This window comes from Aristolochia californica, unplaced genomic scaffold (assembly GCF_029961685.1).
Source record: "Aristolochia californica isolate CCGP_79_NKW_82.1479 unplaced genomic scaffold, dmAriCali1.0.hap1 SCAF_14, whole genome shotgun sequence".
NCBI lineage: Eukaryota > Viridiplantae > Streptophyta > Magnoliopsida > Piperales > Aristolochiaceae > Aristolochia > Aristolochia californica.
Genome location: NW_027181815.1, coordinates 22,778,447 through 22,790,675, shown reverse-complemented (window position 1 = coordinate 22,790,675; position 12,229 = coordinate 22,778,447). Strand labels below are relative to the sequence as shown.

The 12,229-nt window shown below is 37.6% G+C and overlaps 1 protein-coding gene across 1 annotated transcript; it reads left to right on the top strand.

Moving 5' to 3' along the window:
• The first annotated feature begins 963 nt into the window (after positions 1-963).
• LOC137950678 (uncharacterized protein ycf45) lies at positions 964-11,749 on the top strand. The gene is made up of 9 exons (XM_068797266.1): positions 964-1,339; positions 3,700-3,762; positions 3,835-3,912; positions 4,100-4,320; positions 10,438-10,510; positions 10,591-10,875; positions 10,956-11,099; positions 11,226-11,276; positions 11,420-11,749. The coding sequence occupies exons 1-9, from the start codon at positions 1,133-1,135 to the stop codon at positions 11,489-11,491; spliced, it is 1,194 nt and encodes a 397-aa protein (XP_068653367.1). The 5' UTR covers positions 964-1,132; the 3' UTR covers positions 11,492-11,749.
• The last annotated feature ends 480 nt before the right edge of the window (positions 11,750-12,229 follow it).

The window sequence follows — 12,229 nt, the reverse complement described above, 5'->3', positions numbered from 1 at the left end:
TAAGAGGTCCATTTAACTTTCCTAAGAAAAATTTAAAATATTTCTTGTAATTTTCTAGTAAGTCTGTAATAGTAATAGGATTTTATTTAAAGAATTTATAGTTTTTATTTGGGTGATTGTAAATTGATAGTGATATTTTATTTAATTTTGTTGTGTTTGATTATTGTATGAAGTTTATTTATAATGTTATGCAATGTATGGAGTGTTTAGATAATTTTATGGAGTGTATAAACAATTTCATGAAGTGTTTATGGAATGTATAGACAATTTTATGGAGTGTTTATGGAGTGTTTATACAGATATTATGTATATTGATTATGCCCAATTTTAAGTAGAGGTCATGCCGAATTTTATATAAGTATTATATATATAGATTATGCTCAATTTTAAGTAGAGGTTATGCCCAATCTTATACACATATTATATATATAAGTTATGCCCAATTTTATGTAGAGGTCATGCCCAATTTTATGTAAAATATATGCATAATTTTATATATATTTTATTTGATATATATTTTTTAAAAAAATTTAAATATATATTGAGGCTCGAGCTCGGCTTGAACTCGTTGGGCTTGAGCTCGATAACAATTTTAAGCTCGAGATGAGGCTCGGTTCGAAGCTCGGCTCGAAGCTCGGCTCGAAGCTCGGCTCAAAATATTTAAATTAAACTCGACTCGAACATAAGCAGGGATCGACTCGGCTCGCTGCCACCACTAGATTTAGTAGCTGATCTACTTTTACTTTCACTTTACCTTCCCCACCAAGTGCACTAAAATCGCCCGAGGGGGGAAATGTTGACTAGATCAGACCTGCAAGTAACCTGCATTTTTTGTCCAAACCACTACGAATCATAAATTTGACATATTTAATCTACAAACTATAGATTTACCATCAAATAAATTTTTGTAAAAGTCTAGCAGAGAAATCTTCTTAGCAGTGAAAGGGAAACTGTCAAGGTCATGCAAAGAGAATCTGGGTTGAAACTAGCCGTTTCAGTTGTCCAGCATCCTTACCGTCTTAAGACATAGGTTCCACGGGCTTCCATCCTTGCATTTTCCATCTTCGAAGTCATATCCTCTGTAGCATTTTGGTTTTGGAGGAACTGAGTGACGATTGACGAAGAGACGGACATGAACTTAACTACAGTTTCATCTCCCAAACTCTGGCCCAAATCGTCTTTTGTCTTCCGCCCGAAGCCCTTTGATTCTGCCTTCCAACCATCAAAACGAGGCTTCCATTTCCGTTACTGTTCTTGTCGAAGTCAGCGAACATCAGTATCAAAATCATTCGAAGATGGATTTGTTGTAGTGGAAGACGATCTCCGTGCGCTTCTGGAGGTACAGAGGGGTTTTCTTCTTACTTGGTTTTCCATACTTCATGTTCTGCTGCTACCAATGGTTATGATGGCTCTATTATTGCCTTGCACATACCTACTCTTCCAATTTGACTGTATTTTCGGAGGTTCCTTCTTCATTGATTTTGTGTTCATCGACTCCTTTTTTCTGCGATTATTTTGAGAAAATTTATTTGAACTAGTACTTATCATTTTTGTCTCCGCTTAGAGATATTTGTCTGAGTTCTGATTGCCTTTTCATATTGTGGTGATCTACTGTTGATGTTTTCCTTCTTACAGATTATAGGTTTATTACATGAACAGAAAAAATATTTATCTCCCGATGCCATTGGAGTTCAATCAAATTACTTGGGCCTCCTATAGTTGGTTAAATTAAAACTAACCATAATACTTCAGTCAGTGAGATTATTCAAGAAAACAGATAATGTTTCCTCTGTAGTGTGGCTTGTGTGTCTCTTACCAGTATTTTAAGAATCAGTGTGACTCAGTTTGGGTGGGTTCATTCACTTGGGCTTGTACACCTTCATAATAAATTATATTGATTTTTAACTTAAATTTTGAACATTGATGTTTGGATGTAGGGGTGGCACTGTGCCATGCCGGTTGGCGAATGTTCGGGCTTGGTTAGGTGTTTCCAAGCTGGAGACTCAAAATGGGTTTGATATCTTAAACCAGCCAAGCCCGGCATTTTCTGAGTTTGGCTGTATAAGCTTGCAATCTGGCTTGATTCCTTATTCAGTTGTCTCCTGTCGGTTATTAGGGGACCCGATGAAGGGTAGAAATGGCCACTCAACCCTGCTCACTAGACCCTAGTGTTTATTGCAGACGTAGGGCTTGAGGCCACTGTCACACTAGTCTTTTTCAATCATCCTAATTATTTCAATTTGAGAAGATTGTCAAATAAAGAACAGGTACTAACTACTCTTCATAAATCCTCCACCCTCAGCTATTCCAATTGAATGAAGCTGGCTACTCGGTCCTGTGAGTATCACAGCCGAGGGTTGTTCCGTGCCAACTTCATTGGAGAAGCTGTGACGAGTGGAAAAATAATTCCACCCTTTTCCATTCTGCTGGTCAACTTGGTGATATCTTCACAGCTCTTCAGATGAAGGCGTTTCTTGCATTTTCGAAGATAGGGCTCTTTGATATCTATGCCCTAGCTTGAGGAGGGTTGTAAGGAGATACAGACATAATTGTAACTTTATCTTTATACATTTTATTTCTGCCTTTATTATGTTGTGTTGGGGTATTGTTGTCACTTAACTTAAAATGTACTTTATTGACGCTGTACTTAAGCCTCTTGTGTGTATTCTGGCCTAATCCAGATTGTTAATGAGATTTACATGTGACTGCTCTGCTTCCTAGTGTTGCCTCTCATTCACTTCTTCAAGAATAATAGATGAATAGGTTGTCGATATCTGTCTCCTCAACCTCATGATGAGAATGAGAATAGATTAAAGAGGAAACTGAGTCTCAATATGCAGATTTAGTCCTTAATAGATTGATACTCATCGGGAAGAGACGAGCAATGAGTGCTGAAAAGCTATAAGAGGAAAGTTTCTTGTGAAAAGAGAAGATCCATAGGAAACTAAGTTTTGCGATCTTTTCTTAGTTTAAATATTAACATGTGTATGATTTCGATTAACAAAATGCTATCCTTTACACCCAGGTATAGAACAAGGATTGCCTGTATTTTGTTTATTGAATGGTATGTGGGTAAATTTGTAAACTTACCCGAATCCTTGTTTGGTAAGAATTTTTCTCTTATATTCTTGTACAAAAGATGCATAAAACAGTATAGCAGGTTTTGGGTAAAATTGCCAGTCTACCTGCAGTTGCAACTTGACTCTAACAATGATCAGGATGCTTTTACTACCTTTTCCTGTTGCATCAGTTATGTGTTTATCCCTGCTGTCTTTTTTTAGAAGTCTTATGAATCCTCTGCTGTTAAATTTTTTATTTTTCTTACGTGTTGGAATTCTCTTGTTAGTAATATATATGTGTGCCTCCTTTAGGGGCCCTCTTAATGGAATCCTATTTCTAATTGTTATAAAGAAAGATACATGCCTAAGATCCAGAAAACATTAAAGGATACAAATATATTTTAGGTAGTCTTACTTAAAGCCTTTGGTCGTAGTTTAAGAATTTAACATAATATAATATTTTTATAACTGAAAATTGGACTTTGCCTGAAGCAAACTTTGGAATCCACCAACTTAACAGCTAATATTCATGAGATGTGCTTCTACTTGTAGAGTGCTTAAAATTTTGATGTAAAACTATTTTGCCAAAAAGTTACATTTCTTGCGTTTTTGTGACAACTGCAGATCATTTGATTTGCAGATTCTACCAGAAGATATACGCAATAATCTTCAAAATGAATCAAGACGATCACAGTTACTGGAGGTGGGTTGTTTGATTCTGTAACTGGATTCCTCTGTTGAATTTATTTTGCTCATTTTAGACTGTTACCAGTAGGTTGTTTTGGACCTGGGTCGGTTGCCAGAGGCTCGTTACCGTGGTGAACCTGGTGGCCAATATTTGAGGAACACAGAGGTAAGGCTTCATGATTGAAACAATTTCTATTTCCAGTGCCATCTCTTATCTCTAATTCGTTTGATAAGCACTTAATCAGTTAAGTTTGAGTCATCTCTGTGAGCTGAACAATGTCAAAGTTGAAGTCCTTTCAGTGCATATCTGTCTGAGAAATCCTGTACTAATTATTTTTGATTATGCGTATCAGATATCAATGAAAGAGTTGGAGGAAGCTCAGAGAGCAGTGGGAGAGTTTGGAGGGGACAACAGAGCAGGAATTGTGGGCACACTCCATAGAATATCTGCAATAAGAAGCCGCAAAGGGTTGATTGTGGGGTTAACTTGTCGGGTTGGTCGAGCAGTGAGTGGCCATGTTGACATGGTTCGTGACCTTTTGCAATATGGTGAAAGCATCTTATTTCTGGGGAGGTATGAAGGGATTCCAGTTCATTGGAATTCCTACTTTATATTTATTGTTTCTGTTGAGAACTATGCAATTTCTAGTTTCTAAGAAAGTCTTTTCTGTATTTTTCTTAACTTTTTGGAAACTTCTGGGAAGTGAGGTGTAAGGGGACAAAAGGTAGGATAATTAGGTTTTATCCTAATGTTCTCTGTCATAAACTTTTTGTAGTTTGTCGGAGAGACAGAAGGTGTGTTGCAGCAGATCCACAAATATCATCCTTGCTCCTAGATATGGAAAAGCTGGAAAATGATTAGAGGAAGTTAAGATCATTAGACTTTTACATGCCATAGACCAAGTTATGAAGTCGTTAGTGCTCAGATTCTAGCCAGTACAGCAAAGCCTTCATTTGACGAGACAACTTTAAAGTTAGGGCCAACAATCTCTACTTAGGATATGAAAGGTGATGCTTGTGCTTGTGTCTAGTAACAATGTTTTTTCATTTGGAAGGGGTAGTGGTTGGGGAAGAATAGAGAGCAAGGAAGAGGTTGAGGTAGAGGCTGAGGGAATCGACCTCCTTGCATGCATTGTGGAACTACTAATCACATTCTAGACAAGTGCTAGGACAAGTTTGACAAACCTCTGGTGTTGGCTAACCAAGCTGTTGAAGGTAATTAGTTAGACTTGAACATAGTAATGATGAATAGAATGGTCTTCATCGGTTGGTTCAGAAGTTCATGCAGGTTCGTGCTACTTCATGGGGTTACAAGCTCCACCCTCCTCTTGCTAGTGCTTCTATGGCATAGTCAGATATATCTGCTTTTCTTGCCTCTCTATCTCCTACTTCATGGGTGTTTGATTCTGATGCATCTACTATGTCAGGTACTTCATCTTTCTCACATCTGTCCTTCTTATAATCCTGGTTGGTGCTTTATACTCATCTCCTACAGCCTTGAAGACTTAGGTGTTAGCCTCTAAGTGGCATCTCCGTCTTGGTCAGCCAATTGCTGACAAGTTGAAGAAGCTTATACCGTCCTTGGGATCCTCAAAATTTTGGGTCTGAGGTTATGTCAATTGGGCAAGCACCATTTGAGTTGTTTTTCTAGCCAAAAGTAGATTGAGTGGTTCTCACCTGTATCAATTAGTACATTCGGATGTCTTGGGTTCATGTCATTTTCCCAGTTTAAGTGGTCGTAAATACTTTGTTTCTTTAATGATATTTTAGACGTGCTAATTGGGTATATTTACTAATGGATCATGCAGAAGTAGGTGGTTTATTTATCCTTTTTTTATGAAATGAAGTATTAACTTCAGTCCACTATTGACATTATTTGGTTTGTTAATGCAATGAAATACACTAGTAGGTCATTCCAAGATTTTTATGTTTCCTGAAGTTGTTTACCAATCATCTTGCTCTTGTACCCTTCAACAAAATGGGGTAGGTGAGCGCAGGAATTACTATCTTTTAGACACTGCTCGTGCTCTATTGTTCCATATGAACGTACCTCACTAATTTTATGGGAGAGGTAGTGCTTATTGCTTGCTCTCTTATTAATAGAACTCCCTCCATTGTCCTTAGTGTTCATGTTCCCTTCTAGATTTAACAACCAAAGCTTCCATGTTTCTCTCTCCCTTCAAAAGTGTTTGATTGTATGTGCTTTATCTACAGTTTTAGTGTGTGCTCTATCTATCAAATATATTTTTCTTAACAATTCTTATGTACAAAAGGGATGTGGATAGTTTTATCCAATCACTGGTCAATGGTTTGTGTTTGTGGATGTCACTGTCTATGAGAAGTTTTCTTATTATTCTGCTGGTGCTAAGGAGTTGCTACCTCCACCTTTATCATTACTTGTTGCTATGCTTGGGTCTATGACCTCATCTTTCTATAGTGTTGACCATCCTTCAGATACTCATGGTTCCTCTCCTACCTACTCTTCCGATGGAGGTTTCTTTGTATTTCTTCCATTTGATTTCAATATTCCCGTTGCTCTACAAAAACGGGTAAGAGAATGTACTAGCATCCTATTTCTAATTTCGTTTCCTTTGATAAATTCTTACCTTGTTACACTCTTTATGTCTTCTCTTACTTTTATGCCTATTCCTAATTCATATACTTAGGCATCACAAAATCCTGAATGGAAAGTTGCAATGGAGTAGTTGAGAGTCTCAGTTTGTGAGAGATAGACTGTAGGCTGCTGGCGGGTTTTTAGTCAACATGATGCTGACTGTAGAGAGGTATAAGCCTCGGTTGTTTGTGAAAGCTTACACTCAAACCTATGGTGTTGATTATGGTGAAACCTCCCCTATAGCGTGTTTAAATTCTTTGTATCTTCATAGATTGTGATAGTTAATAAAGGCTGGTCATTGCATCAATTCAATGTTAAAGTTGTCTTTTTGTATGGTGACTTAGGTGAAAATGTGTACATGGAGAAACCCTTAGGATTTGTTGCTCAAAGGAAGGTAGATAAGGTGTTTTGTCCCAAGAGAGCAATTTATAGCCTCAAGGAGAGTCTTCTTGCTTGGTTTGACTATTCCAGTGGAGTGGTGATGACTTTTGGGTTCGAGAGAAGTGGCTCAGTTAGTATTCATTCAAAGGCGAGAGACTGGGTGTATTATATTGATTGTTTAAGTGGATGATATTGTGATTGCGAGGGATGACAACCAAGGCATAATGGAAATTAAAAAGTATTTGGGGCAACACTTTCAAACTAAGGACTTGGGGTCATGAAATACTTTCTTGGGATTGAGGTTACTCAAAATAAGTCAGGTAAAATATTATCTCAGTGGAAATGTATAACTAGCCTATTTAATGAAACAGGGGATACACCCTAATGGAGGTCGATTCCTTGCATGATGAAGTGACACCTATTTTCAAAGATAAGGCCCAATACAGGCAGCTTGCTAAAATTATTCTTTCAGCTTGTGTAGTCCATAATTTGTGGGGTACTTGGAAGGAAAAGAATAATAGAAGGTTTAATTGTAAGTTCAGATTTGCAAATGAAGTTGCTTTTGTTATCATTGGTCACATCTCCTCGTGGATTCATACTCAACCTCAATTTGCTAGCATGGTAGATTCTTCTCTTCGTTACAACTGGAAAATCCTTGCTCGTATGACAGTTCCCCCTCAGACTCCTAGTATGACTATTTGGATTCCCCCTCCGATTGGCTATGTAAAGTTTCATTTTGATGAAAGTGCTATTGAGAATCCTAGTCAAGCTGGATTTGGTAGGGTTATTCGTGATTCTTCTGGTGCAAAACTTCTTATTTAATTAGGACCACTGGGAATTTCAGATTCTACTTTAGTTGAGTTGTTTGCACTTTTTTAGGGGTTTCTCTTTTTTCGTGATCATTTTAATGATCCTCTTATTATTGAAAGAGATTCCAAGATTGTCATTGATTGGTGTTGAAATGCTATCGATCTTCCTTGGAGATATTGGACAGTTTTTCATCAAATTTTTAATATTGTTTCTTACTTTAATTGTACTTGGTCTCATGTGCTTAGATCAGTAAATGATGTTGTCTCCCTTCAATCTCTTGTTGTAAGGGGAGTTCTCCTTTAGCTTGTCATCTGGTTCTTTAATTAATTCATCGACGCATTCAAAATATACATATATATATATATACACATATATATATATATATACAGGCAACTTGTATGAAAATTGATTTTGACATGGTTGCTTGACTGGACATCTTTTTTTTGTTGGTGTAGTTAGCCAATTCATAGAAAATCCTTGATACACGTTGAAACATTTTACAGAATTTTAGGTACCTTAAAGGAGCTTAGGGAAAACTTTACTGCATTTATTTTAATGTGTCTAGCTATTCTGATGTTGACTATGTAGGTTATAAAACTATTTGGAGATTAACTAGTAACTATTGTACCTGTTTTGGAGGTATCTTACTTATGTGGAGATGTAAAAAGCAATTGGTGGTTGCAGGATCCAGTGCTAAAGCCAAATATTGAGCCATGACCCATATTGGTGGGGACACCAATATGCCTCCAATCACTTGAGTGTACACTCGGAGGTATAGGGCCCCATAGGACTCACCACTTTGTGGTTGAGTGATTATCCATTTTTATGAACTCTTATTTTATTTTATTTTATTTTATGTTCCCTTGATTTTACGAGATAGATTTTATCTATTTGTTTGAGTTTAGAATTTAGAATTTTGTTATTAATAAGTCGTAATTGGGATTAGAGAGTATTATTGATTAATGAATGAAAATTATCTCTTACCTTTTCTTCCTCTCTCCTTTTCTTCTACTCGATTCTTCTTCTTATTTTGCTCGATTCTTTTTCTTCTTCAACTCTACCAAATTCCAGTCAATTTTGCTCCGTCAGGTATACTTAATTACAATTTAATTAACCACCCCTCATCACCTTGGTATCCGAGCCGAAGATCCCTTCGGTGTGCGTCCCATTCTCCTCTTCAGCAACACCATCTCCCCTTTTCCTCCCCGATTTCTCATCTGCTTTCCTTTCCCCATTAGATGAAGCAAACAAAGAACAAAAAAGAAAGAAAAGAAAACATTACGTGACTCCCGCCATGTGCTGATCATCTGCAGCCTCCTTCATCAATTCCGACCTCCTCGCCATTGCTCTTGACCTTCAGTCACTGTCGTCTATCATGGGACCCTCAGTTATGCCATCCGCTGATGCCTCTCACTAACACTGATTCCCTTTTGCCATTTTTGCACACTGCAACCTTGTCGTTGCCGAAATCGCCGCCTCCGCCGTTAGTCAGAACCTTCGTCGACCACCTGCACCGAACCGTTGCCATTTCTCCTCACCAATGTTGAACCAGGTCCCTTCTGAAAGGGCTTCTGTTCTGCTGAACCAAAAAATTAAGGATGACCCAAGTCCAGGGGGGGAAATAAAGCCCCGCCCCCACCCCCACAAGACTCCTCCGATGCACTTTAATATTCCACGCGCATGCCAGTTCACATGTGCGAGAATCCTTATTTTCTTTCCTCGTTAAACCCACTTGTGCCTAAATTTGACCTCGAAACTCTTTTTTTCGATTGACTGAGATTAACTCTTTCTTAAATTATTACCTGTGTGCAATTAATCCTAAGTGTTTGTGCTTGGCTAGTAGGTGTGATTTGCGTCATTGCTTGAGATTAACTCTTTCCTTACCTTAGTGGTATGTGAGTGTTTGGTGTGTGTGTGGGGGGGCGCAGATTCAGACAACACTTGGATTTTTCGTGATACATTGCAGCAGTTGGACCCAAATTTGTTTGAGTATTATCATAGCCATCAGGAGTTACATTCGACAGTGTCATGATTCGTCCAACTTGGGAGAGTTGGTGGGACAACAGTATGCCACCGATCACCTAAATGTACACTAGGGAGCATATGGCCCTATCAAGACCCCGCCTCATTGCAGTTGGGTGATTATCCATTTTTATGAACTCTTTTATTTTTATGTTTTTTTCCCTGATTTTACGAGATAGGCTTTATCTATTTGTTTGAATTTAAAATTTGTTATTAGTCCCTATTGTCGGAGTTTGGTGTTGGAACTCCTCTACCTATGTCCATACCAGGCAACAATTTTTATTACAACTCTTCTAGTTTTCCATGGATGTATCAAACACATTAAAGTCGACTAACATTTCATTTGAGAAAGAGTATTAAGTGGAAAGATTGTAACACCCTTTTTTGGATCTGAAGACCAGCTTGAAGATTTCTTTACTAAGTCATTGCCCAAGTCTCGGTTTTATTTCTTTATGTAATAAGTTGAATTTATGTGACATATATTCTCTAGTTAGATGGAAGTGTAAGAGAGTCTAGATTCATAGAAAGAGTTCCATTTGTATTCTTTTCATTTTTCTAAACTTGTAGCACTAAGGGCAATATTGTCCTTGTTGGCATGAATCGTTTATAAAAAAGGGATGAGAACTCATTGTCTCCTCATGCCATCCAAATTAGAGTCTTTGCAATTCTTCTTCGAACACTCTTCTCTCACATTTTCATCTTCTGTTTTCATTCCTTCTTCTGCTCTTCTTCTCCTTTTCTAGCTCGTTGTTGGTTAATTTATATCCCATTTCACTTTACATGTGCTTTATTTGCTTTTACCCATCTTGGTATATTCATATGGAACATCATTTCGTCTTCTTATTTTAATATTTATCCTACCAGGCCTGGTGTAGGCAAGACGACAGTGATGCGTGAGATAGCACGTGTCTTGGCAGATGAACTTCACAAGAGAGTGGTGAGTATCTTTCTTTTAATATGATAAATTTTATCCATTTTTTATTCACATCTTTGTCTGCCCATTCATGACTCGTATAGGTGATTGTGGATACCAGCAATGAAATTGGGGGGGATGGGGACATTCCCCATGCAGCCATTGGCAGTGCTCGAAGAATGCAAGTGCCAAACCCATCCATGCAGCACAGAATTATGATTGAAGCAGTTGAAAATCACATGCCTGAGGTGGTTATCGTTGATGAAATTGGTACAGAGGCAGAGGCCCTAGCTTGTCGATCTATTGCAGAAAGAGGAGTAATGCTAATAGGAACTGCTCATGGAGAAAGGATTCAGAATATCATAAAGAATCCCATACTCAGTGATCTGGTTTGGTCTCGTTAACTTTTAGTAACTTCTGAATGGTGATGAATACCATAGCGCATCATTATGCTCTTACTGAATATCAGGTTGGGGGAGTGGAAACTGTTACACTGGGAGACGATGAAGCTCGAGCTAGAGGTTCTCAGAAAAGCATTCTTGAAAGAAAAGCTCCTCCAACATTTCCTTTCTTGATTGAGATGAGAGAAAGAAGCAATTGGGTTACTCATCGGGTGAGTAAAGACTCCTAAATTCTTTAAAAAATCCATATTGATTTATAGATGTTAAACTCATATTTCATAATCTAATGTTTATGACTAAAACTGATCTGTTGTAATGTCCAATCTTTTCTTATTCAGACTGAAAGGAGTATTGATATGTTGCTGCATGGCAAAAAGCCACTGGTTGAGGTATGATTCAAGTGCTCTGATTTTCCTGGCATAATTTACTCGATTTTGTTTGCTAGAATTATATGTGCAAAAGAAAAAAAATACGTCCACTTTGCCTTCGGTTTTCTTTGTTTCTGAAAGTGTAGGATTGGTCCTCCCTTCAGGTGAGGAAGAGGGATCCACAATTCATGGTTGTGATAGAAAGATGGAAGGCATATGACGGAGATGGTATCTAAACTAATCAAGTAAACAAACCTATCTTCATTGCTCTCCTGGCCATTAAGTATTTTCAAAGTAACTCTGGAAAGATGTGTATTTCGTATAGACCTTCAAAGTTGCTATTTGATTGATGCATATTCTTGGGGGTAGGGTTAGATTCCGCCTTGCAGAGGCCCCCGCCCCTTGATGTGTAAGCCTATTCCATCCCTACCCTCAGGGTCTGTTTGGAATCCTATGGAATAGAAATAAAAGAAAAGAAAAGAAAAGAAAAGTAAGTGAGAATTCGATTGTTATCTCATTTTTACTAATTATTTTTGAAAATAATAATGGTTAAATTTTCATTTTCTTTTATTTTCTAGGGTTCTAGATCTTTAAAGTCCTTACTTTCTTTGTGATTTGAAATTTCTAAAATATCTTTTGATATGCTTCCATTTACTCTTTAACATGAAATGATAGTTCCATTAACCGATACCCTGGACCCATAACAGTTTTCTCAGTTCAAACCTGAAATCACCCAGCCCCCACATGCATTGGGGTGCGTATGGGCAAATTCTCTGTTTAATCCATCCAGTTCCACAGTCGGGAATAGTGATGGAGGTTACTAACCAAAGTTATATGCATAATGACAGCAAAAAAGCGACGAGATAGCTTTAGTCAAACGTGAAACATGGATCTGAAAGTGCTATGCTGCTACTTTTGCTTAATTCTAGGAATTACAGAATTTTAAGTGTTATTTTACCCTATTATCTCTCTTA

Coding starts and splice junctions, on each gene's coding strand:
- LOC137950678 (XM_068797266.1), top strand. CDS start 1,133: ATGAACTTAACTACAGTTTCATCTCCCAAACTCTGGCCCAAATCGTCT. Junction 4,321..10,437: donor AGCATCTTATTTCTGGGGAG/GTATGAAGGGAT, acceptor TTATCCTACCAG/GCCTGGTGTAGGCAAGACGA. Junction 10,876..10,955: donor ATCCCATACTCAGTGATCTG/GTTTGGTCTCGT, acceptor ACTGAATATCAG/GTTGGGGGAGTGGAAACTGT.